General features: G+C 39.7%; 1 protein-coding gene across 2 annotated transcripts in view; it reads left to right on the top strand.

Moving 5' to 3' along the window:
• The first annotated feature begins 12,430 nt into the window (after positions 1-12,430).
• The window catches only part of Lonrf1 (LON peptidase N-terminal domain and ring finger 1), a 32,514-nt gene continuing 18,025 nt past the window's right edge, over positions 12,431-26,919 (top strand). For both annotated transcript variants that reach the window (XM_026402907.2, XM_026402908.2), the window contains exons 1-3: positions 12,431-13,206; positions 24,677-24,795; positions 26,318-26,440. In XM_026402907.2, coding sequence (XP_026258692.2) covers positions 12,498-13,206; positions 24,677-24,795; positions 26,318-26,440 — 951 coding nt within the window. In that variant the 5' untranslated portion in view covers positions 12,431-12,497. The remainder of the gene's footprint in view (positions 13,207-24,676; positions 24,796-26,317; positions 26,441-26,919) is intronic.

Below are 26,919 nucleotides of genomic sequence, written 5' to 3'. Positions count from 1 at the left end.
TTTCCTCTTTTAAGTTGTTTATGTCAGGTATTTAATCACAGCAACAAGAAAGCTGACTATCACAAGAGGATAAAACATGTTGATTTCATCCCATATTCGTTCCAGCTATGAATTGGGGATTCCTGAAGACTCCACAGCTGTAATGGACAGAAGAGATGCACAGTGGTTTCTTAGTCATATATACTCACTGCCTATGGGAGAAAGACACCACATGTTACTTAGGGTGGCACACAGGAACCCAGGGAACCATCAGTGGATGTGAGAGCCAGGCTTTAGAGTACCGACAGGGTAAGGTGTCTTCTGGTTCCCACAGAGAATGTGACTGGATTATTGCTTGAATAACTCTGCAAACTGGTTGGGGGAAAAACTGCTTCTGGTGCTCTTGATAAGGAGGGTCGTTCATCTACAGCACCTTATCCATTGGAGCAGAGCAGGGATGAGAAATTGCACTCAGAACATTCAAGGCCCTGCTGATTTCACCGTGTCAAGGCAGCACATAATACTGACCCTTAGGACTTACCCTGGTATGTCAACAGGATGGACCTTCCATTCTCTTGGTATGTGAACCAGAGGGCATGAAAGTTCCAAAGGTGACCATAAATTGCTAAAAGACTTTTTCCCCCCCACCACTTCTACACACTATACAAGGTTAAGACTAGATATTGTTGAGAAAGAACCAAGTATTTGGTATTTTAAGGAAACAAAAGATTTTATTTCTTTCCATGAAATATGTATTTATTTCTGCTCCTAAAACCCAGTTCCCAGTGCTCAGCATGTTACTGTGGATATGATCACTGATTAAAAGGAGAATAACATAGGATTGGCTGTTGGTCAATAGAGATTTCATCAAAACAGAAAGAGTGGTAATTTTCTTATACTGTGTAGCCATTGTTTCACAACCCTCCCCTCCCCCACTGTTGAAAACTACCTAAAATGGTCTCACTCTATGACATCCTGATTTATTCATGTCCAAGAACTGGCACTTCAGAAATGCATCCCAGATGCTTCTTAGATGCACTCCAGTTTAGGAATTATTAGGCTAAATAATGAAATGTGTACATTTGGAGAAAAAGAAGGTGAGAGACGCTTCAGCTACCTAGCAGAGGTCCACTGAGTCTGCTCTACTTAAGGTGTGAATGCAGGTGTTTGAGACTCCCTCAGCATCTCTTCTCCTTAACAAGTTGGAGGGTTTCATAATAAAAAGACTTATGCCTTTTGATCATGTTTTACAGGTTTCTTTTGCTTTGTCTTTTCATTCTTAGAATATATTTTATTTTTTACTCATAACTAAGGCCAAAAAACTGGAAACACCTTGGTCTCTGTCCATGCTTAGACTCCATTTTTGGACTCAGATATGGCAACAGCAATCCCTAAGCCCTCTGACAGCATCGTGGCCCTTTTTGGGGACACCAGCAGCTACAGCTGACACCCTGGACATACTCTCTGAGAACAAAGACATGCCTGCAAGCACTTGCTCCAATACGTGAAGACTGATTCTACTTCCTCCTGGATCCAGGAAGACTGCTCCTGCTAGTGCTGTGTTTGTGACCCGAGTTGGTAGACTTCGGTGCTTCCACGTTCACAGCACCTGTGTGGTGCCAGATGTTGTCATTGCTGCAACCATCCCCATTTCTGCCCCTTTGTCTGGAGGTGCTGTGATTCCAAGACAGAGATACTTCTATAAACACACATGTGCAAGTAGCATACTCCGTGAACACGTTTAGGAGGCATGGTGGATTTCTTTTACCTTGGCATAATCAGAGGAGGCAGCCTCGAACAACTGAGAAACCCTGAGGTGACCCCTTCTCCATGGAGCTCAATAGTCAATGAGATCTGCTTCAAATATATGTTTATATATCCATTGTGTCCTCAACTGGGAGGCCTGAGTACAAACTTGGTGGTCTTAGGGGATAAACGCATGTGCCCGGAGACCTAAAAGATCTTTAGCATGTGAAAGGGAAAGAGCAGAGGGTGAAGAGGTGCCAAAGGTGAGATTCCGGTGGACCTGTTCTATACTAATTACTGTGGGTGGCTGGCTTCATAAACTTAGAAGAAAGCAGCCGAGGGAGCTCTATAGTCTTTTGTAGGCTGTGAGCTCTTCTCTGGGTATCTTCACCGGTTTGATGGGGCCAGCAGCATACCATCATGTATTGCACAGTTACCATTAGCAGTATATATATATATAGTATATATTAGCAGGAGTATATTCAGGAGTATATTCAGATTAGTCTCTCTGAATACACACACACACACACACACATAAATCATGTCTCCTCTTTTGCTGACCTGTATAACTCAAAGATCAGCATGTACTTGAATATGAAATACTCTCCTTAGTATAGTTCCAATTGCAGTTTCTCCACATTTATTGAACATGCCCTTTGCAAGCTTTGCCTGCCGAGTAACATGGTAACACATTCGCTGCTCATGGCTTTTTATCAAGGCAGCTCTTCGTGGCTCCTCCACACGTTCTAAATCATAAATCGAAAGCATCTTCCATCCCTAGGCTTCTACCACATATGGATAAGCCAAGGGCTTGTTGCTCCAGTGCCACCCCAGGAATCCCCTAGGAAGCCACTTTCTGGTCATTCAACCCTTTGGGTCAGCTGGGGCAAACCTGTCTCTGGCATCCTGACAGTGACCATCAAAGGCACAGAGATGTAGGGCACACTCAGGTGGACTCCCCAGCCTATTTGGCCAGACCCTGTTCACTGCCAACTCTGCTTGTCCATCCTCAATTGGAGCCCCAATCCGCAACGGGCCCTCCACAGTCTCCACCTGTCCATTGTGACCTATCACCACCTCATTGCCCTTTGACCACATCATCTAACAACTGGCTCCTCAGAGTAGGGGCAACACAGGGACCCCACTCCAGCAAATTGGCAACTTAATGGAGGGCCTGGGAAGGAAGGAGATGCACATGCCTATTCATGGCCTCCACCGGGATTGGCTCAAGGCTTTGCAGTGGATGATTTTCTTTTCCATGTCCTCGCCCTCCTCTTCCCTCCCTATCTGCCTTCATTTCTTCTTACTCAAAAATAAAAGATTTCACTTGAGTACCCAAAGGGGCTTAATTTTCCACTGGGGAGAAAATATCTAAAGTCAGGAGTATATTCAGATTAGTCTTTCTGAAACAAAAAGGATTTTAGAAATAATTTCTACAGACTAAGGTAGCTTACCCTCAGGTAAGATGATTTTTGGTGTCACTATATGAACACAGTGTCCAACTCATACCAAGGTGGCAATTGCCAGTTTTTCTTATGTGCTTTGAGAATCTCTCTCTCTCTCTCTCTCCTTCCTTCCTTCTTTCCTTCCTTCTTTTTTAAATCACATAAACACCAAACAAGTTGATTTATCATATAAAGAATCTGAAAGCATTTTTAAAACAAGTTATTTATGTAAATAGATATAGAAGGAAGCTTAGTAACCTCAGCTATTGCTGGATGTATTTGAGCTATCTCGTTATATTTGGAGTCAGATAACATGGCGACATCAAATTTAGGAGAAACAAAATTGCAGCTGTTTAGTTACTCAGAATGCCTGGAGCTGCTCAGAAAGGTTGGATCTAAATCTGGAAAGCACTTTCTACCGCAGAGGCCTGAGTTGATGTAATAGGGGACAATGATATAGTGACATGTGGATTAATAAATTCTCTAAGGGCCAAAAGCACTTGAAGCAAAATTGGCCTGGGAATAAATGCAGTCGTGGGAGGCTTTGGTTCTCCCCGCGCTGGATTAGAAATGCTGTCAGCTACGAAATAAGGATCAGAGTCCGAGGTCTAGAGTCCAGCATTTTCCAAAAAACTAGGGTCAGAATCATATTATATTGGTGTCCAGAATTCTGGCAGCTTATATGAACTGGTCAGCTGGGGGTGGAAGGGTCTTTAAAAAAATGATACTTGGGGCTGGGGTTCTGGCTTAGGGTCAGAATGCTTGCCTAGTACACGTGAGGCACTGGGTTTGATCCTCAGCACCACATAAATATAAAATAAGGATATTGTGTTTACCTAAAACTAAAAAATAAATCTTTAAGAACAAACAAACAAAAACCCAATACATGTATGGGCTGGGGTTATAGCTCAGTTGATAGAGTGCTTGCCTTGCAAGCACAAGGCCCTGGGTTCAATCCCCAGCACCACACACACACACACACACACACACAGAGAGAGAGAGAGAGAGAGAGAGAGAGAAAAAGAGATACATGTAAAAATCATAGTTTTCACAAATTTCCATTTGATAGAGGTTGTTTACTTTGGAATCTGTGACTGAAGAAATATAAAATGACACAACACTTCCATCAACTTACTAAGAATATAACAAGCAAAACAAAAAAATGATTCACGTACCAGAACATATTCCTACATCTCACATTTTACGTAGATTTCTCTTAAGATATTTCTGATTTTGCAAGGTATTTTGTTCACTTTTCATGTGTTTGTGTTTGGTTTCATAAAGAAATTGGTGGGATCAAATAAAGTTCTGAGACTATGGGAACCAATCTACTGCCTTAGTTCTCTGGAGCACCTAGCTTAATGCTTCCCTATCGACAAAAACATCAAAGGTTGGATCATCAAAAAACACCGCGTTGTCTTTTGACTAACCTGAAGTTTAGCAGAGTCTTGATTCCCTCAGTCTTATTTTATTGTATCCATATTCTCAAACTTGTTTAAAGCCCTATATTTTATTAATTTTGTAATAAATAGTTGCTCTGGTCTGAATGTTGGCATCCCCTCTCACATTCTTATGTTGGAGGCTCTGATAAGAGAGTAATAGGGGATAGGCCTTTTTAGGAAGTGATTAGGTCACAAGGAAGGATCCTATACAAAACCCTCATAAATGGGACTAGTGGCCTTAGGAAAAGAAAGGGGAGGCTTTCTGCCATGTGAGAACTCAGCAACCAGGTGCCATCTATGAATCAGGAGTGCACGCCCACATTAAATATGCTGGCACCTTGATTTTGGACTTTCCAGTCTAAATCTGATGTGTATAGATAAAGAGTTTAGGTATTTTTATTATAGCAACTAAATGAACTGAGACATTAGATGAAAGAATTATTTGTGTTGCTTGATTAATTATTTTCACTTACATTTAAAAGAATGTCCAATGTCAGAATTGGAAAAGAGGTGTTCATCCTTCTCTTTGGTCCAAGGCTCTAAGCCTGACTTAAGCATGCACTAGATACTGACTAAAACTTATTTGTAATGCTCATCAATTTGATGTATTTCATATATTCCATTTGCTTGTCATCTTGTCTTTTAACTTTACCAACCACTAACCTACTTGCTTGTTCTTATGTATTATGTTCTTGTCTTGATGCTTGATCTCTACATTTTCATCTCTAGGTTATTAGTTGCCATCCATAGATTTTTTTTTTTTTTGTGTGTGTGTGTGTGTGTGTGTGGAAGTTGCGGGGTGGTACCAGGGATTGAACCCAGAGGTGCTTAACCAATGAACCACATCACCGGTCCTTTTTTTTTTTTTTAAATTTTGAGACAGCATCTTGTTAAGTTGCTTAGGGTCTCCCTAAGTTGCTGAGGCTGGCCTTGAACTTGTGATCCTCCTGCCTCAACCTTCTGAGTTGCTGGGATTACAGGCATAAGCCTGGCTCATAGATTGGATATTGAATGTTCCTAAAAGGTTTGTGTATTAAAGGATTGTTCCTCAGGTGGATGTTATTGGGAGCTGGTGAAGTCTTTAAGAAGTGGAAGCCTAGTTGGAGGTCTTTAGGTCACTGGTGGCATGTCTTTGAAGGGAATTAAGGGACCTGGACACCCTTCTTCATTCCCTTTTGCTTTTTGGCCTTTACTCTAACAGGTGCTCCTGCCATGTTGCTCTGCTTCATCACATGCCCAACACCAAAGAACCAACCTATCAAAATCTAGAACCTCCAAAATTGAACCAAATAAGCCTTTTTTCTTTATAAGTTGATTATCATAAGTATTTGTTATAGTGATGGAAATCTGACTAACACATGTACTCCTCTATCATCTGAAGTCATCATCTCTCATTTATAGCAGTGAACTGGTGGACCCAGATCATCTGGGTAGCCTAGTCACAGGTATCTTCCTACTTGATATATTTGACTTTCTCATTCTCTAAACTCTCTCCCCACCCAACTAACCTACTCTAGTCTTTCAGACAAAACTGCAGAAATAGTCACCTTTTCCATGTCACTCATTTTATGAATTGCAATTCCAAATCCTTTATGATTTACCCAATAACTCAGATTTTTAAAATATCATACAGGAACTGAAAATATGGCAGGTAAAATTGCTCTGTGTGCCTTTATCCTCTACACTAGGAGACAGTTTAACTAAGTTCCATAACCTTGGGGATGTATACACAAAACAAAGTCCCATGGGAGGAAGACAGTAGTAGAGAGTTCTCTATATTGAGAGGCATGAGTACATTCTGGAATTCTTTGAAGGTTTACTTGGTGTTTGTCACTAGTACTAGTGATTCCTTTTCAAGTAGGCTGAAATTACAACTTTATTTCTACTTATTTGTGTTAGATATAATTTTTATCATGTAAGTTTTTGTCCTAGGAAACTGTATTACATTTTCCATTTCACATATTTAATTCTATAGGCTTCACTTTGCCCTCTCATGGCACAAGTGACCATAGGAGCAGTTGAGCATTCAGGCAAACATGTTTCTGTGTGTAGCACCAGAGTCCTTTCTTGATCTTTTATTCAACAGTTTTTTTATTGACAACTTGTTATGTGTTCTAGGCACCAAATATACAGAAGTGAGTAAAGTAAATACAATCCCTTGTGGCATTTATATTCTTTGGAGGAGACAAAAAGTAAATAAGATAGATAAAACAGAGAGAATTACTTCAGAGAGAATTACTAAAGGTTGAAGAAGTGGGACTGAAGGTGATAAACAGACCTGGCAAGTCACCACAAAAGAGGTGATATTTGCACAAAAGCCTATGAAAAGAGAGGGGGGTAGCCCTGAGAATGTCTATAGGAAGAGCACCCCAGGGAAGAGGAATGGAAAGGACAAAGGTCCTGACTCCTCAGGGCCAGTGTGACTGAAGAGGAGACACAAGCACAAAGGACAGGGAGACCAGCAGGAGATGAGGGCAGAGATTGGGGGAACAGATCAAGCCCTGACTTGAGTCAGGATCAGGACTTAGGATTGTCTTCAGAGTGGGTAGGAAGCAAATGCTGGGCTTGGAGGAGCTTGAAGTTTATGTTTTCAGATGGTGCCCCTGATTGCTGTGCAGACAACAGAAGGAAGGGGTCTGATGACAGAGGCTGGGTGAAAGGCTGTGTAGTCATTCAAGTGAGAGATGCTGGTGGCTGGAGCCAGGTAGTGGGAGGCAGTGGATGAGAAGGGATCAAATTCCAGATGTATTTTGAAGGTAGAACCAAAAGAATTTTAGGAAGAACAGATGGGAGATGAAGGGAAGACAGGAGTTGAGGATGACTCCAAGATTTTTTGACTTACATGAGCACCCCATCAAATCTTGATATTCCCAATCGTTTAAGAAATATTTTAAAACAATCATGTTGATAACAATACCCAAATCTCTGTTCAAATTGTTATGCTTTGTTTTCTTAATTCATATGTGTATATATGCATATATTTTTTTCACTGAATATAACTTTATATTTGTTTCTACTTGCAAAATTCTTTATCTAAATAATACCAAACCGATTGTCTTAATTTCAAGACATCAGATGTTGATGGCTTAGGCTAAGGTGGCAGTGGGGGCTGTTGGGTAGGAGGACAGTGAAAAGAATCAATTCAGGATCTAAGCTGAAGGTAGATACAAAAGGATTGTCTGACAGACCAGATTGAAACCATTAAAGAGAAGGAAATGTCTTAGTTACTTGGGCTACTATAACCATGGATTAGGTAGCTTATCATCAACAAGAATTTATTCCTCACATTTCTGGATGCTGGATGTCTGAGATCAGGGTACTTACATGGTCAGGTTCTAGTGAAGTCTCCCTACTCACTTGCATACTGACAACTTCTTGTATACTCACCTGATGATAAGAAACTGGGCTAGCTCTCTGGCTTCCTCTTATAAAAGTACTAATCCTTTTCATGAGGGCTCCTCCCTCGTGGCCTAATTACCTCCTCCAAACTCCACCTCCTACTAACATCACATGAAGATTAGATATGAATCTGGGGACAACACATTGAGTCCATAACAGAAAAGAAAGGAAGGAAATAAATTGTTCTAGTGTATTAATGGTGAGTTTGGTCACTAAAGAACCAAAGAATAGCAGATGATATCTTTGATTTCTGGGTGGGCTCGCCTTGGAGCGAGAGACACATCAATGAATAAGATGAATGAAAGCCCAGCTCTCAAGGAGCTTACATTCTAGAGGGTGGAATAAATTTGACATCTATATCTATAAAGATAATAGTAAATGCTAAAGGGGAGCAAGGAAGGAGGATGGAGAGTATAAGGGGGATACATGTGTAGTTAATTCTTAGAATATGTTAACTAATGTATGAGGTTTATTTCTTTTTAATAGCTTGGTACTGGAAAATGTATTGATTTTTATTAATTTGTCTACTAAGAAAACAGAACATGGTGTACACACTTAAGATTTCTAGATTCTTCAGGGTATTATAAAAGAGGCTCTTGAGCGCTTGGACAATGTTCCTCATAGGGATAACAGGATATTTTAGTGACAAATCGTAAACTGTACTTGGTTAGACAGTAGTCATTGCAGACAATTGGGTTTAGACATCTACTTAGGATCACCTCTATTTAACCTACTCAGGTTGTCCTCATTAGGGCTTTTTACTTAGAACACTATTATAGCAATCATATACTGTATTTTTAGCATCTTATATAAACTTCCCCACAAATGCCCAAGTTATATAACCAGTCCCCCTCCCCCCACAGGCTTTTCTCCAGTCTCTCAGATTTATGGTAGGGGCAAAGGATGTGTGTGGGGTAGGGGATCCCTATCCACGAAAAATGTTCATGTCACAGGGTTGGTTCCCCCTCCTCTGAACAGGGCTAAGTGTACACCATCAAATGTGTTTTTTGATACCCTCTTCTATTCTCAGCCTTCACCTTCTGCTGTTACATTTTCATCAGGTGTCACATTGCTGTGTTCCTGAGCCTGGGAGACTCCTTGCCTCCTATTATTGTGTTCAAATAAACCCCTAGGGCTTGGCTATAAGAGGCAGAAGGCACTTTAGAGCTAATTCCAGTTCCCTTTTTACAGAGGCCCAGGGAAGCCAGATGACTTCTTTCCAGGCACAGAGGCATGGATACTGTCAGTATCAGTCTCTGGATTCCCTTCTCCAGTATGACTTCTATTAAACCAGCAGCTTCTGGGATCTTTATTTAAAAAAAGATTAATAAAGTTAGAAATATGAGAAGTGGTCTCTAAATCTTCTTCCATCTGTTTATCATGTATAGAAACATTATGGAGTATGTGCTGCTTATGTGGAATTTTATGTTTGATTATTTTCAATGCAGTGACTAGAACATTATCAACTAAAATCAGGAAGAGGTCATAATTTTGCTGGGTTTTTATTTTGCTACTTGGATTGAACCTATGGCTTTCTTAAGCATAAACTCCATCAGTGAGTTTCACTCGCATCCCCTGCTTGGTTCTTCAAAGTTTAAATTCAGTCTCTGTCTCTTTTAGTGATAAGAATGTGAAGAAACAAATGGCAAACTCAGAGAAAAAAAAAAGAAAAAAGGTTCAAATACACATCTTCAGCTGACTTATATACAATAAAAGCACAGTGTTATGTGATTCTTAAACAGGAGTTTACCTAACTATATCAGGAAAAGTCTTCTGGTGTGGCAGTGGGTGGGAGGGGATAAGCAGGGAATGATGGTGATAAGCATTTTCCAAATTAGGAAACAGATACGCTTTTCTTCTTACTCTCTTACATAACCGATCTATTTTAGAAGACAACTAAAAAACTGAAATGAAATACAAATCTCATGATTTTACTACTTTGCTAGCAAAGAATGACACAAGCAAGTAATGCTTGAAGGAAAAAAGAAAAGGAATCATCATATTCCTCCTGGTTGCAGGGGCTGTCTGCAGGATTCCCTCTTTTTTCCTCACAGCCTAGTGGGTGAGTCAGAGACCAAAGTCTGAATTTTAGAAAAATGAATGAAGATACTAATTCCTCTCTCTTTTGAATTTAAAAAGTAGTTGCATCAAAGTGTATGTCCCTTTTTGGTGGCATGGAATGATAGAAGAGTGACCTGTTACAGTGCTGGTGATTGCTCTGCCTAGACTTCCTGATTCACAGGGAAGTTGTGCAGCATACAAAGGCCACAGTGGCAGTACAGCCTCTTACATAAATAAGTTACATAAATGAGAACAAGTTATGTAAATGTATAAACCAGCAAACATGAATTATAACCATTCACAAATGCCAAGGAGAACAGGGCAAGATTCCTCCTACAGTTTCATTTTCCCCCTCACATTATCATAATTGTGTCATTTTATTTCACATCATAAGCAGATTTTTTAACTTATTAGGGATAGGAACACTCCATATTATTTTCTGAACCACATACTTTTTTGGGGGGAAAATCCCATAATAAAAATCTGATTGGAACTATATTTGAAAAGTAATCTATGAATGCTTGTGGACTTCTTCTACTCCCTGGATAATCATGAACAGATTTATGAAATATTTACTGTAGCTGCTAAGGATAAGACTGCATCTCAAAAGTTAATGTGCATGTACATATGGATATTTGTTATACTAGTTGATTTTCAGGTCTCAAGTACATGGGCATCAACTGAAGTTATGGTTCCGTTTGAGGGAGAGTGTAATTTAGGTAGTTAGGATTCGATTTAAGGTTATGCCCCTGAATTAATCCCAATGCTCCCCAGCCCAAATGATTAGGAAGTGCTCCTCAGATCTCCCTGCAATTTGCTTCAGATGCAAAGTGAATAATAATGAACTGTCTCTGCATCCTATTAGAACAGGAGCCTGGGATTTTCTCAGTCAACTCTTTTTTTCCCCAATTCCTTAGGGGTAATATGTATCTTTTCTGAAGTTACACAATTTGCTCATTGTGTGGTAAAACCACATGTAACTCAAATATTTTTGAGCCTTAATTACCTGTTCTGTATAAACAGGGATATTAATGAAATGTTAGCCAATTTCACACAGAACATGACGGTTAATATTCCATTTAACAACTTCTTTTACTTCGAAAATCTTTACAGAATAATATTTAAAGAAATATTACATGTTATTAAACCTTACATATCATTACAATCACAGTAACATTATAGTGGAAGGTTAGATGAGATTAAAATATCTTACATAATATTGGCTGGGTGATTCTGGACAAATAACTTTCTCTCGCTGTTTCCAAAATTTGAAAAAGAACCAAAAGTTCTCTTCCTACATCGACAATCTAATACCCTATAATCAAATCTATAAATATTTTCAACAGAGAGCTTTAAACTCGCTGCTGACAAGTTTAAAGGAAATGTAACCCGTTGTATGTAAGTCAGATATTTTTTTTCCTCCCGTAGGCAAAACTGAAGACCCGCTTGAGTTGTGGTGGTGATCTGGTGACAGCCATGTGAAAAAGCCTTAATCCTCGTGTTCTTTTAAAATATCAAATGCAGCACCCTGGTGTTGTGCTTGCAGTTTGGAGAGTATCTGAGGAACTTGGGGGCTTCCTCACTCGAAAGCGGGGCGGGGGGTGAGTTTCTGAGTTTCAAACAGGAAAGACGGCACTAACTTGGCACCAAAAAACCCCTCTTGCCCTCTAGAGGAAGTAGGCACAGAAACACGGGTTTTTTTGGTTTGTGCCCGAAGTTACAGACTTGAGGTGTCACAAAGTCATCGGTTTGCGCATTCTTAGTCCCGGAGCCTCTACGTGTCCAACTGTAACCTGGTGCACCCAGAACCCACTTCACACCCAAGACTACGCCCCGAGGGTCCCCCTCGCCGAGAGGAGGGTGGAGGTAGGGGCCGTTCCCACCCCGGTGGGCGGGTACGTCAGGGGTGGGTTGACAATAAGAGTCTCGCTTCCGCCGGGCGGGCCTCTGGGCAGAAGAACGCCCACCTTGCAGGGGCTGGGGAAAAGGCATAGCGTGGGGGCGGGGCCCGGCGGCAGGCGACCCGCTGATGGAGGTTCAGGGTTCCTTGCGCTTTGTTCAGTTGCAAGCCATGCCCTCCTTTCTCGAGAAGCCAATTAGATCCCTGCTGGGGGATCATCTGACCTTGCGTCCCCGGCCAGGAGGGGCTCGAAAAGGGCGGGGCCGGGAGGTCGGCTCTTCGGCAACTGGGCCGCGGGTGGTGTAGGGGAGTCCGGGGCGCCGTAGGCAAGCCGGGCCCCGCCCCGGGCCCGCCAGGCTCCGCCCCCGGCCCCGCCCCGGGGGCTTCCCGGGCGCGCGCCGCCCCGCCATGTCCGCGCGCCACGCCCCCCTGCTCGCGGGCCGCGTGCGGAGCCGCGCGCCCGGGAGGCTCCGGGACTGTGGCGGCGGGCGGCGGCGACGGCGGCGGAGCAGCCCTCCGCCGGCCATGTCTTCTCCCGTGGTGGCGAGGGGATCCCCCGGAGGGAGTCAGGAGATGGCCCCCAGGCCGCGGAGTCCAGGCCGATTTTGGGAAGTGGGCGGCGGCAGTGGCGACCGGTTGGAGCGCGCGGCCGCGGAGTCTGAGCCCTGGGAGTTGCTGCTCCGCCGCGGAGAGCTGCTGGCTCTGGGCGGCCACCTGAAGGGAGCGCTGGAGTCGTACGCGGCGGCGTTGCGCCGCGGGGCCCCGGTCAGGCCCGAGTGCCTCGGCACCCTGGTGGACTGCCTGGTGTTCAACTACCGGCTCCGCCACGGGCTGGGCTGGAGTGCGACTCCGGCTGCGGGGGCCGGCGGGCTCCTCAGCTGCCTGGGCTGCCGGGGCTTCCTGAGCGAGCCGGTGACGGTGCCCTGTGGCCACAGCTACTGCCGTCGCTGCCTGCGGAGAGAGCTCCGCGCCCGCTGCCGCCTCTGCCGGGACCGGCTTCCGCCCGCCGCCGCTAGTGCCAGTGATGCTGAGGGGACCAGCCCGCGGCCGCCGCCTCTGGCCGCCGCCATCGCCGTCTCGGACTTCCGAACCAGCGTCGTCCTCAATCACCTGGCTGAGAAGTGGTTCCCCGGCCAGCGCGAGCGGGCCCGAGCGGCCGGCCGTCTTGGGGAGCTGCTGCACCAGGGGCGCTACCGGGAGGCCCTGGCCGCCGCCTGCGAGGCGCTGCGAGCAGGTGACCGCGCGGGGATGCGACGCGGGCCGGGCGACTCCACCCTCATCTCCCGGACGGGCCGGGTACCCAGAGCTCCTCTGCGCCCCGAGAGGCACTTCTCCTTCCCGGGGAGCCAGTTGGCCCCCCGGTGTGTAGGATCTCGGGGTGCTCGAGGGTGTGGGAGGGGGCGGCGCCCCGGGGTGCTTCGGTCACAATGGGGATCGCCCTGGGAGCTGACTGTGACGCGGCGCGGGGAGGGGCGCGCGGAAGCGGGGTTCCCTCGGCCACGGCTAGCAGGGGATGCGCGCGTCCGGCGTGGAGCGGGTGACCCCCACCGAGGCCGCCCGGGCGCGGGACGAGTGGGAGAGGGGCTAGCCCGAGTGACCGCTGGCTTCCTGCCTCGATCTTTCCGGTAATTGGCCTGGTCGCCGCGGGGAACCACAGTCAGGTCAGGGAGAGGATCCCCAGTCGAAGCTAGGTGGACAGCATTTACCTTCCTCTCGCATAAAAGTCACCGGGGCAATTGGAAGCCGCGGGAGGGCAGAATTGCATAAGCTGGGGTGGGGGGAGCGTTGTGTAACGGGTGACGTCCGGTGGGCGTGTCGGGAGCTCGGCGCGGGCACCCAGCACCGGGAGGCCCAGCCGGCCGCCGCGCTTCCAGTGGGTGTCAGGGCGCCCGCGGGTGGTCACCTCTTACCAGACAATGCCTGTAGAATTGGCTCTTGTCAGTGTCAGCCTATTTCAAGTCATACTTCACATATACCTATGTGCTTAGTTTCAGATGCACCTAGTTTTTGTAAAGGTACAGAGAGTCTCTGATCCAGAGTGTTTGCTGCGCTTCTTTTTTGTTTCAACATTTCTGATCTAGCTATAGGGAAAGGCTTTGTAGGCTTTATAAGTCTTTTGTCTATTTCTTCCTGTCGAAGAAGCAGCAGCTTTGGCTTCCTAACCTTGGTTAGAACTTTTCTTAGTTTAGCTCTGAAAGAGGGTAATGTCAAACTTAAGTAAAATGAAGACTTGTTCTTTAAATTGGCAGTTCTCCACCAATGGGGGAGTGGATTTTACCTTCCTCTTCTCAGCGACGTTATTTAGAGACATTTTGCGTTGCCACCCCTTGTGGGAGTGTTGCTGATACCAACATTTAGTGACTGGTCCAGGGGTCCTGCTAAACTTCTCACAACGCTTAGGACAGCCTCCTACGTAAATTAATAAATATCAGGCCACAAATGTCAATCATGTCACTATTGGTAAACCTTATATTAAGCATATTTCAGGATTTTATTATCTGTATTGTCAGTAATCTCCAAGAAAATAGACGTCTAAAATATAAACTGACAATAAGTATTAAGTATGTTTTTGAACTGTGTAACTGAAAATATTATCCTGTGGGTCTTTTATTCTGAGTGCTTAGTCATATTGAAGTAGTCACAGTATCTTAGAAAAATACCTTTAGGGTTCAAAGCACAAACCTGGCATGTTTTCATATTCTTTATGAGGAGGAGTAGGCAGTTTAGAATAAAATGATAGACCCAGAGCAAAAGAAAACTATTTGGAGTCCAGAATTCTGGTACAAATGACTCTAGCTCTTTGGGTGAGTTAAGTGGTGTGAAGAAGCTGGACTTGGAGATAAACCACCCAGTAACTGACCAGAGTCTCATCTTAATGAGGAAGCAGAGCCAGGACAGCAAAATGACTTGTTCCCAGACATCCAGCTGGCTGTTTATACAGGCAACTCTACATCCTCCACTTCTATATGTTGATCTAGAGTCATTCTACCTTTATAGCTTATCTAAGAGAATTGTTCAGGGAAGTTTGTTTTTGTTTATGTTTTTTTTTTGGTCTAAAGTATAGAATTATGACAGCACATCAGTGTTAGCTTTACCAATATAATTATTTGACCTTCTCTTAAATTAGGTGATTCATAAATTTTAGGTCCTAATCCATGGAAGAATAGTGAGCACATTAATTAATTAAGATCTAGCATAACATTCTATGATCACAATTTTAATTGAGGAAATTCTAGGTCTTGGATTGGAGATGATTATTTTTAACAGAAAAAGGCTCTGAAAGATTGACTTTTCTTTTTATAAGTTGCATAGACTGCACATGGGGATTTTATACCCCATTAAGCCACTTAACTCTACTTTTGCAGGACTAGAACTCAAGTCTTTTTGACTTTTACCTCATTAGCTTATGTTTTCCTCTTTGTCTTTTAAAAAAAACATAAATTCTGTGCTTGAAAATAAATGTGTCTCAATGGCACTAAGATATGGTGTTTTGTTAAGGTGTTTTGTTTTAATGTGAAGTAGAGAAGAAATTTTAAACCAAATTTTAGTGGATAAAGGATGAATTTGTTTCATAATTTTTAGTGGATAAAGGATGGATTTATGTTTCATAATTTTTAGTGGATAAAGGATGGATTTATGTTTCATAATTTATGAGCATAAATAAGAGGTTAGTGGTATAGTTTAGTTGTAGAGCACTTGCTGTGCAAGGACCTGGGTGGGATCCTCTGCACTGCAAACAAAACCCAAAATAAACAAATATTAGTAGTTAAATAACTCAAAAATATTAACTAATAGAGTCTTAAATCTCTTTGTACTTTGTTAGGTTTTAACTTGGGAGCTGGCAAGTTAGCTATTGAGCAATCTGAAATGTATTTAAATAATTATACAGTTATAATTTTTAAAAATATTTTTTAATTGTAGTTGGATACAATATCTTCATTTTGTTTATTTTTATGTGGTGCTGAGGTTCGAACCCAGTGCCTCACCCACATTAGGCTAGCGCTCTACCACTGAGCCACAACCCTAGCCCCAGTTTTAATTATTAATGAAACTGTCATGTTGATAATGAAAGCAATCTTCACTATGATTTCTTCATGTATTTCTCATAATGAAACAAATACTATTAAATAGAAAAAAAAATCTAGTCTACAGTTAGCCCACACACATCTAAACTTATCCTTGTCAACAGAAAAGGAAAGCTTGAAAACCTTTGCCAAAATCAGAAGTTTCCCATTGAGATTACATAAGTTTCTGTTGCATTGAATATATTTAGATAACATTTAATCCATTGATCTTTTGGTATTAACTCTCAGATGTTTCATAACTTTCCTTTTAGTATTCAAGGATATTATGTAAAAGTCTTTTCTGCTGGAGTCTTTAGACTCAAGTCTGTTGAAATGATCTCACTATATAACGCTGTCTTTTGTCCTTAACAGAGATTTACACTGACTTGCCTATTTCCTGTGTTCATCCATCTCCCTCAAAGGAGACAACAGAACAGAATAATTTACAGTTTGAACTCCTTTTAAAATATAAAGGTCACAGGGAGCATTAAAGTATTTGGGGAAGGAAAATTTTGTCTTTAATATTAATTCTGTAGCCCTTGACTGTTACCAAGTACTTTTTTATCCTAAATATCATTTGATCCTGACAGAATCCTTGGAGTACTATTATCCTCAGAAGGAAATTAAGGCAGCTAGAGAAAGATGCAGTATAACCCGAGGATGAAAGCAATGTGTGGTGGAAGCAGATTACCTGAGTCCCCTTACTTTTTGACCTTGGGCATGTTGCCTGACCACTCTGTTTTGGTTTTCTTATCTGAGAAGTGAGCATAATCTCTGCCTCATAGGGTTATTTTGAGAATTAAATGAGAGAGAAAATGTAGGGTTTCAAAAAGTGCTTCATACAGAGTGAGTTCCCAGAAAACAATAAAGTTTTAAAATTTAAAAGTTGTATTATGGTTAGGTGATACAGTGGAAATTGAAATCAAAACCTTGTGATTTTTAGGTCTTATTCTGTTCTGTCTACTAAATTAATTTTACCAGAATCAAGGTTAAATTCTCATTCCAGTTTGCACATGTTAATCAGTGGTAACACTTTAAATATATGTTGATCAAGTCATAGATAAATACTGAATTTTTAACAATTCAACTAGGTTAAAATGAAGATATTTGAATTTAATTAATGACTTATTTATATCCTTACTATACAAAGGACTTGGAACATTGACATTTGTTTGGTGCTTTATAATTTTCAAAATATTATTGCTTCCATTATCTTAGTTAATCCTTACAAAATACTGAGATAAAAGGGCAGATAACTAGTATTGGTAATTCACAGATTAAGGGAAAAAAGCCCCAGGAATTTCAGGTGACTTTCTTATGTAAGTAACCAAAGTAGAGCTAAAAGTGATATATGACTATTCCTCTGAGCATAAACTGGATATAAAAATTAGCATACATGAAACAAATCTCTTACTATTCATTCAACTCTTACTATTCATTCAACAAATACTGAGTACCTACTATATGCCAGATATTGATTCATGTTCTAGAAATATAGACATGAACAAAATAAAGTCCTTCTCCTTATACAGTTCGTATTTTTTTATGATCATAGCAAATTGATACTTAATGAAAATCTCCAGAAAATGAGATTTATTGACTTCTATTTAACTGAGCCTATATGCAGAATATTTTTGGTTTGTTTCATTTGTTCTTTGCAGTGCCTCAGAGTTACTAAAAAGATCAGTTATAATGGTATACTCTTTTTTAAAATATTTTTTTAGTTGTTGATGAACTTTATTTGGATTTATTTTATATGTGGTACTGAGAATCGAACCCAGGGCCTCACACATGCTAAGCAAGTGCACTACCACTGAGCTACAACCCCAGCTCAGTGGCTTATTCTTATTGATGTAAAAGATGAAAAAACTAGTTACATAAATGACTGTGAAGTGACCTGTTTTAAATGAATAATTTCCATGTTTTACCTGTTTTTTTAATCAATTTATCAAAGTATACCCAAACTTGTTTTAGATTTCTAGTTACTTGTCTGTTGACTTTTTGTTTATTCAGAATATTTTTTTAATTATTTTATTCTTTTTAATGCTATCTAACATTAGGATTCATTTTGACATAATTATAAAAGCATGGAATACAATTTGCTCTAATTTCAGTCCCTAGTACTTCCTAAATATCTCCTTGTAAATATATATAATGGTGAAATGTGGAATATTCATATAGGTACACAGAAAAGTTAGTTAGATTCATTTTACTGTTTTTTCCCTTATCCCATTCTTTCTTCCTTTCAGTCCCCCTTATTCTACTCCAATGATTTTTCTTCTATTTTGATGGAATTCAGAATCATTTTTCTAAGTGTCTTAGAAATAATTCAAATAAAATTTGAGATTAATTTGTATAGTAATTTACTTCTTTCATTGCAAAGGTATTTTTAAAAATTGGAATTGTTTATTATAGAAGATGAATGATTTCAGAGTACTCTTAAATGTAAGACAAAAGCTTCTGTTCAGTTTTTTTTTTTCTCTAGTAAGATAGTATTGTCTCTTGCTTCCCCTCTATGGCCTACTCTGGTCCTACAGATCCCTAAGGATGGTTCTCCTCTAGTGTAAGGTTTATGTGGTTAAATGACAAGGTAAAACATACTCTTGTATACCTTGTCTCAAGAGGTAATTATTTTTTTAATTGATGTGTTCTAAAATATTTTGTAATGTTTTCAACCACAGTTACTATTACAAATTGAGCCCTGTGTGTCAGGCAGTGTATTAACTGTTTATGTGCATTATTTATTCGGTCTTTACAGAAGTCTTAAGATGTAAGTATTTTTTTAGGTGAGGAGACTGATATTCTAAGAGTTATATTATCTACTCAAAGGGAATCTGAACCCAGATTTTTAATCTAGTGCTTATGATTTTAGTTTTATATTAAACTGCTATTCTTGTACATGATTTATAAATCATTAATAACATCAGTTGGCATCTTTCAATTTAATTATGATAACCAAGTTTTACCGTACTGAACGTTTTTGGAGGGGGGTACTGGATATTGAACCCAGGGATATTTTACCACTGAGCTGCATCTCCAGCCCTTTTTTATTTTGAGACAGGCTTTCACTAAGTTGCCAAGATGAGCTTTGAACTTGAGATCCTCCTGCCTCAGCATCTTGAGTAGCTGATTGATTACAGGGGTGTACCACCACACTTGTATCTCAGCTCTTTTCTATTAAGCCAAATTCTGCCTACCCCATCAGAACACTCATTCTAAATTAGGTGCTATCTGATTCTAGAATTATAAATAAAAGCCAATTAACTCTTTAAACTAATTGTGATAATCTTGTCTTTTGATAATACCAGTGCTGGGAAAAAATACTTTTTAATTCTTAATTTCTTATATCTTTAAATTTTGTGAATAAATATTTTAGAACTTTTGCAATATGAAAAATATTCTTAAAAGATAGGCCAAAGAGAGAACTTTAAGACTCCTATTACTGTGGTCATGGATTCCTAAGGATGTCACAAAGATGGGTGTCTCTAGAAAATTTCTTCAGCCCATGAAGAACTCTGGACAACTCAAGACTAATTTTCTTCAGATGTGTGACATAGCTTTTTTTGCCTAATGACTTACAACTAATAAAACTGGTTCTAAGAGAAGAGAAAATGAGAGTATGACTTGAGGAGCTTAACTGAGTCAGATTTTAATATGTTTCCCCTATTTACGATACATTATCAGAGCCACGGCCTGAGAATACAAAGATGGGAAATAATGGAGGGAGCTCAAAACTGGATATTCAAATTAAACTACTCAAAAATGTTGTGCATATGCAGTGAAGAAGCATAATCATAATAGCAAACAAATAGTACTTTCCACATACAAAACCCTGTATTAAGTACCTTACATATATGGATTTGCTCTTGAGAGTAACTTCATGAGGTAAATATTATAATTAACATAGCATAGAAATAAACAGAGAACTGTGGAGTTTGAATCCATCGCCAGCTGATCCCAGGCAAGGTACTTGAACTCAGTGCTCAATTTTCTTACCCTTTAAAAATGTCTACAATGCTGGATCCACATAGGATTGTTTTGAAGAATGTAAGTCATTTAGAACAGTGCTTGGTTAGTGGTATTTTTAAAAAATAAGTTTTTCCTTTTTTGGTACCTGGGATTGAACTCAGGGTCACTCAATCACTGAGCCACATCCCTAGCCCATTTTTGTATTTTATTTAGATACAGGCTGTCCGAGTTATTTAGCGCCTTGCCATTGCTGAGGCTGGCTTTGAATTCACGATCCTCCTAAATCAGCCTCTTGAGCTTCTGGGATTATAGGCATGAGTTACTATGCTCAGCTAAAAAAAAAAAAAAAAAAAGTTTTTCTTACACAGTTTCCTTAGCTATAAAATTGAATGTATAAGTTGATTTGTAATTTGCCTCTGCTCATAATCAGTGACGGGGAGGAGCAGAAATTGAAGCCACGAAGTGTGATTTCAGGGCTCAGACTCTTGATATTTAGGATCAAGATGCTTTCCTTTAACACAGATATCCTAAAGATCAAGTCTTATTGGATAGAAAAGTTATCCAAAGAGGAAAGGAGGTCTGGGTTAGGAATGATATGACTAACTACAGAGATCTATGAGCAAAGGAAGGATGCATGAAATAGGGCATACCTGGAGCGGGATGAGTGGTAAAGTATTATTGAGACTTGAAGTGGGAGGTTGATAATGATAGGAAGTAAGGCTGGAGAGAGAGGCAGGAAGCAGACGTGAAACAACTTGTATGTTGAACTAAATAAGACCTATTTTATCTTGTGGGTGGTGAGGACCTAGGTAAAACTGGAGGCAGGAGATAGTTGGAAAGCTATCACTGTAGTAGTAAAGAGAGATTTGGGAGCCTAGTGTCAAGTAAATTACTAGCAGGACGACTGGAAAGGCAAGTTTGAGAAGTATAGGAGGTGAGACAAAGTTGAGGATGATTTTGGTTTAGGGAGTCAGTGATGTCATGAAAAGATTATTGTGAAAAATGTTTGAGACCATGCTGAGTTTGAGGAAAAGTATAGCAGAACAGTTAGAAATTTGAGGACACTGGAGTTAGGATGAAAAATCAAGACTGAAAATGAAGGTCTGAGAGAGAAGTCATTACCCAGAACTAGAACATCTGTCCCTAGTCCTGGTAGACAGGAAACAAAACTAGAACTATTGAGTGATTTGGAATAAGATCACAGAGTTAAGACCTGTAATCATCATGTTCGGTACAATTAGCTCAAACCATGTCATCTTTATATTTTCACTTTTTTGGCAAATTCAAAGTATGTAATATGCCAGACATTTGTTGGTACCATAGATACTTATAATAGTGGATTGGAAGAATCTTCCCAAATGACATGGGCAAGTGAAGTAACTGGTTAACTGTCCTCAAGCTCAGGTGGAGAGCAGAGACTAAATAATTATTGACTTCTTCAAACTTGAGATAACGACAAAGTCAGGGTGGATTGCTTTTTTTGTCTTTCTTGAAAAGTTTTTACATGGAAGACAGCATTCTGTATGCTTTGATTATTTAAAGGGGCTCAATTAGTGAATTTGGCTCTTTTTTAGAATTAAGGATTTTAAATAAGTGAGGTGAATATATCTGTCAGCTGTGGCCAAAATACATGACGTAAACAATTTAAAGGAGGAAAAGTTCCTTTGGGCTCATGATTTCAGAGGTTTCAGTCCATGGTTGGCTGGCTCCATTGCTCTTGGCCAGAAGTGAGGCAGAACATCATGGCTGAAGAGCATGGTGGAGGAAAGCTATTCAGCTTATAACAGCTGGAAGCAGAAGAGAAAGGAGTTGGGGACAAGAAACCTAGGGCATGACCACAGTGACCTACTTTTTCCTATTGGGCCCCTCCTCCTGACAGCTTCTACCTCCTAGTAGTTCATTCAGCTGCCAATGAATTAATCCACTAATGAGGCTTCATGATCCAGTCACTTCCCAAAAGCCCCACCTCTAAAGGCCACTTCAGTGGCAAGCCTCCAACACAGTTGTTAGGGGTCACTTATGAAACATAACATAACCACCATAACAGTGGTTCTGATCTCCTAAAAAGTACTGGAGCCAGGTGTGGTGGCACATGTGTGTAATCCCAGCTACTTGGGAGGTGGAGGAGGCAGGAGGATAGGAAGTTAAGGCCAGCCTGGGCAACAGCAAGACCCTGTCTCAAAATGAAAAATTAAAAGGACTGAGAATGTAACTCAGTGGTAGAGTACTCCTGGGTTCCATTCCCAGTAATGCAAAAATAAAACATAAAAACTTTGGGAAATTTGAACTCATCTAATGGACTTTTCTCTTTTTTTTTCTAATAGAGTTATCTAGGATAATTATTCAATTAACATTTGAAATTATCAATGAAAACATTCCCTACCAGGAGTTTTAAAGTATGGGTCTTTTCAGAATACATCTTTTCATCCTAATATGCACTAATTTCTTAGGACTCTTTTTAGAGGGGGCGTTTCATCCTGAATGTTTGTGTAGAGTGGAGATTTGTTTTGCCATGTATTTTTTTTTTCTTTGAAGGGGGATACTGGGGATTGAACTCAGGGGCACTTGACCATTGAGCCAACTTTGCTGAGGCTGGCTTTGAACCTCATGGTCCTCCTGCCTGAGCCGCCCAAGCTGCTGGGATTACAGGCGTGTACCACTGTACCTGGCTTGCCATGTATTTTTTAATTAACACAATAATTGTACTTGTTTATGGAGCATTGTGAATTTTTTATACATATATACATTGTGTAATGATCGGAGTAATTAACATATCCATCAGCTTTATAGATGGATTTAACTGGGTTTTTCCAAAGATGGATCTTCTCAGTCACTTCTTTCAGTACTGCCCTAGAGAAGTTATATAAAGGTGAGGGATAGATGTTCCACAGTTCTGATTGTGCATTGCCCTAAGTACCAGCGAGAACTTGCTGTACAAGAAAAAAATTGAAATGAAAAGCCCACAAGGGGTATAAGCATGGAATGAGCTGCTTGTTTCTGTAGTGAACTCCCTCTTGGTGAAGTCTCTCTCAAGGGTATCATTGGAAGCCCTGGAGTTGTGGGTGGAAAACCGCACTTCTTGCACTGAGTTTTTTTTTTTTTTCTTTAGTAGTTGATAGACCTTTATTTTATTTATTTATATGCAGTGCTGAGAATTGAATCCAGTGCCTCACACATGCCAGGCAAGTGTGCTACTGCTGAACCCCAGCCCCAGCCTTTTGCACTGAGTTTTTGATGAAGTTTTACCATTCATTCTTAGACGGTATTGGCATACACCTCTCTGTTTTCTCATCTCTAGTGCTCGTCACATCTTTTAAATGATGCTTTTCAAAATTCTCTAGCTAGATTGTAAACTCTGTAAAAACAGGAATAATAAATATAGTTTTGAGCACCTACAAGGTCTTGCTTTGTGCTGGGAACTCTTAATTCTTGATTGATTAATCATGTGGAGCTTTCGATGTCTGTGCATTTTTGTTCACAGAGGATGATTTTCTATATATTGCTTTAAGGAGCAAAAACCAAACATTTCTTCCTAAATAAAGAAGATATGCCTCAAAAAACTTTTAAAAATTTTATTGATATTAAATTGAGGGAAGATTATAATTCCAGTTTTCAAGCACCAGCAACTGAAAACTGCCTGTCTAAATTAATTGGTAAAGCAAGACTTATCTGTAGAAAAGCAGTTGTTTAAAAACTAGAGTGCACCAAGGAGCTGTTAGAGTTTTATTAATTTTATTTTTTAGAGGCTTAAGGGTCTATGTCCTCTCATGATGAATCCTTTATTTTTTAAGCATATGTTTTTAAAGAATTCAAAGATGAAATGCCTTAAAGATTGAAGTTAAAATTTACAGATATGACAAACATAATTGTTTGCTTAGCCTTTAGTTTCATGATCTACGTACTGTAGTAAATGATTGCAATAACATAGATGAACCAGCTCAATATCTGAAATTCCTTATGCTGTTGGACAATAGAGAGTCTCAAGTAGAGATTAGAGAATAGTGAAATTAACAACAGTTTGGTTTCCTAAGAACGTATGAAATTAAATGTTTTCAGATGGTCTAAGATCATTGTTGCTAATGGCAAGTGTTAAAAATCTTGACCTTCTAAAAGCTGACTCTTAACCTATTTCCTTTAGAAACAGTTATATTTTTATATCTTGACTCATTTCCTCCAGAACCTACTATGTATTTCCTCTAAGACTACTATAATAACCTCAAAAGTTAGAACCCTGTCTAGTTCCTTGTCATAGAAGAATGTCCATTCTAAATCTAATAGATGAAGATTTAGAAGTTAAGATGTAAAATTTAAGATTTACATTTTAGAAAAGACAAGTCTCAATATGTAACATGTGGGCTTTAAAATCTATAGGCTATTCTTTTTTAAAAATACCATTTTCTTAGGGGTAATTATTCATGTTATAAAAATATTTCTATATTCTCAAGAACAATATTTTTTTTCTACTAATATTATCTGTTTGTAATGATTTGATAAAACTTCTAGGTAAGATTCAGTATGTAAAGTGGGTTACCCTGTGTTGTACTTCCGCTTTAGCTTGATGGATTTAGACTCTGAAATTGTAAGTCATTTCTTAGGCTAGCATGATAATATTCTGTGGATTATGCAGTAATCTTTGTAAAATAATATATCCTTATAAAATATTTATTTCAGAGCCCCGCGACCTGACTCTCAAAATTTACAGAGCAGAATCTTATGCTGGTCTCCAGGAGTTTAAAGCAGCCATAGAAGATTTAAATGCAGTTCTCTTTCAACTTCCAAATTGGCCTGAGGTAAAATTGCTTTTTTATATTTACATTTAATTTAATTGGTTACAAGATTTAACAAAACGGATGGTCAAATGAAATATATAGTTTGCTAGAAATTTAGAGCCAATATTTTGAGTAGATGTCATCTGGAAATTTTTTACATCATCAATCCTTTATTCTATAATCAAAGAATAAACTGAATTCCTGACACAGGGAAAAAACCCAAAGATGTTATTATACTATATTTTTGCAAAGAAATACACTTTGCCATATTGTGAAGATTCATTCAAACTGAACCCTCACTAAAGGAGATTTATTAATGGAAAGAGGATTAAGTCCTTGAGGCTGGAAAATTGTTCAAGGCATTATAATGGCAATGAGGTGTTTAGGCAGTGAATTGAGAAAGTAGATGTGGGCAGAGGAGAGGTTGGCTTGTGCATGTGGTTTCAGAGTAACATATGGTTTGCCTCATATGTTATTGAGGAATAACATAATTACATATAATCAGTTTACTAATTCTCCTTTTCATCAAATTCTGAAGGCAAATCAATCTGTCTCCCATAAGTATTCTTTAGGCTAGAAATTAAAAATGCTACATTTGCTCTCCAAAACTGTGCCTTTGAGGATACTATGGTGAGTATGCTCTAAAAATTATATGTATCAGTAAGGAAAATTATAAAAACTCCCATGATGGCATGACTGGTTGGTACAAAACAAAAGATTAAGAAGAAAGTAGTTGGTATGGAGAGCTTTAAAACTGTTAAGAAGGAAAGAACCCTCTGGACTTAACACTGAAGTAATGAGCGGTTACTAATTGGAAAGGTGGTTTTTTTCAGCCATTTAAATGATAGCTAAAAAACTGAGTAGAATATTCTTAGATAGTTTGTTCTGTGGCTTATAAAACCTCTTTTCATGCTAGTTACAGACCTATTTAAAACTTGCAGTTGACACTTGTTGGTAGATCAACCCACAAATTAAATTTTGGCTTATCAGTAGCAATTAGTAGGATTCAGCTTTTTTCATAGAACTTTATGAATTCATATCCTGAAGGACGAAAGACAAAATAAGGATTTATGAAAAGTATCATATCTATAAGTACTTTCTTAAGAAAATGGTATAGGTAAAGATAGTAATCTAGAAGACATTTCCCATATTGCCCTGATTGTAAAGTGAACTTTTTTTTCACATTTTAGTATTTCTTTAATGTTGATGCATCTTAAAGTTTGTATAAGTTTACTATTTCCTCTTTCCTTCAAACAACTGATACCAGTAATCTTTAAATTAGTACTTTCTTGAGAGTGAGATAACATTGTATTTCTGGTCCTGCCAAACTCTTAACTGGCTGTGAAGTCTGGTGAAGGAATCATCTGGGTCTCAGTTCCCTAGTAGTGCTTTTCAGGGTGGGTAGATGAGCCTTTAAAATACTTTGGCCTCCCTGGGGTCATTCAGTTTCACATTCACATTTCTGAGTCAACTGTTTTTTTTTTTCTTTACTTGATTTTGTTAAAAGTTTTTTAAAGATTTCGTACATGTGCTTTTGTTGAAGGTCTATTTCAGGAAAGGAAAAGTACTTCAGGATGCTGGCTTTTTAGGAGATGCCTTACAACTCTTTCTTCAGTGCTTGGCCCTTGATGAAGATTTTGCACCTGCAAAGTTACAAGTAGAAAAGGTAATCAGTTTACCAATTTGAATAGTTCAAGACAAGTCTAACACAGGTCTTTTTAGAAATGATTATTAGAAAATTAAATTAAAAGTACATAATAGGAAACATTTGACAAGCAGTTTTCAGTTTCACAGAAGACCTAGTATATTTAATTCTTAGAGAAATCAAAATATTTCATTCACAGATATTTTAATGCAATATTTTTATTTAATTAATTTAAATATTCCTTATTATGGGCAAAATATCGCTAATTTGAAAATGTAAAATCTGAAATGCTTCAAAATCTAAACTTTTGATCATGATGTGATGCCACTTGGAAAATTCCATACCTGATGTCATGTGACAGGTCACACTCAAAATCTAAAAGCACTAAAAATACTGTAGAAGATTGCTTTGGGGCTACATGTGTAAGCTGTATGTGAAACATAAATGAATTTCATGTATAGACTTAGGTCCGATCACCAAGAATAGTGCATTATGAATTT

The sequence above is a fragment of the Urocitellus parryii genome, chromosome 14 (genome assembly GCF_045843805.1).
Source record: "Urocitellus parryii isolate mUroPar1 chromosome 14, mUroPar1.hap1, whole genome shotgun sequence".
Lineage (NCBI taxonomy): Eukaryota > Metazoa > Chordata > Mammalia > Rodentia > Sciuridae > Urocitellus > Urocitellus parryii.
This window is presented reverse-complemented; position numbering and strand designations above follow the sequence as displayed.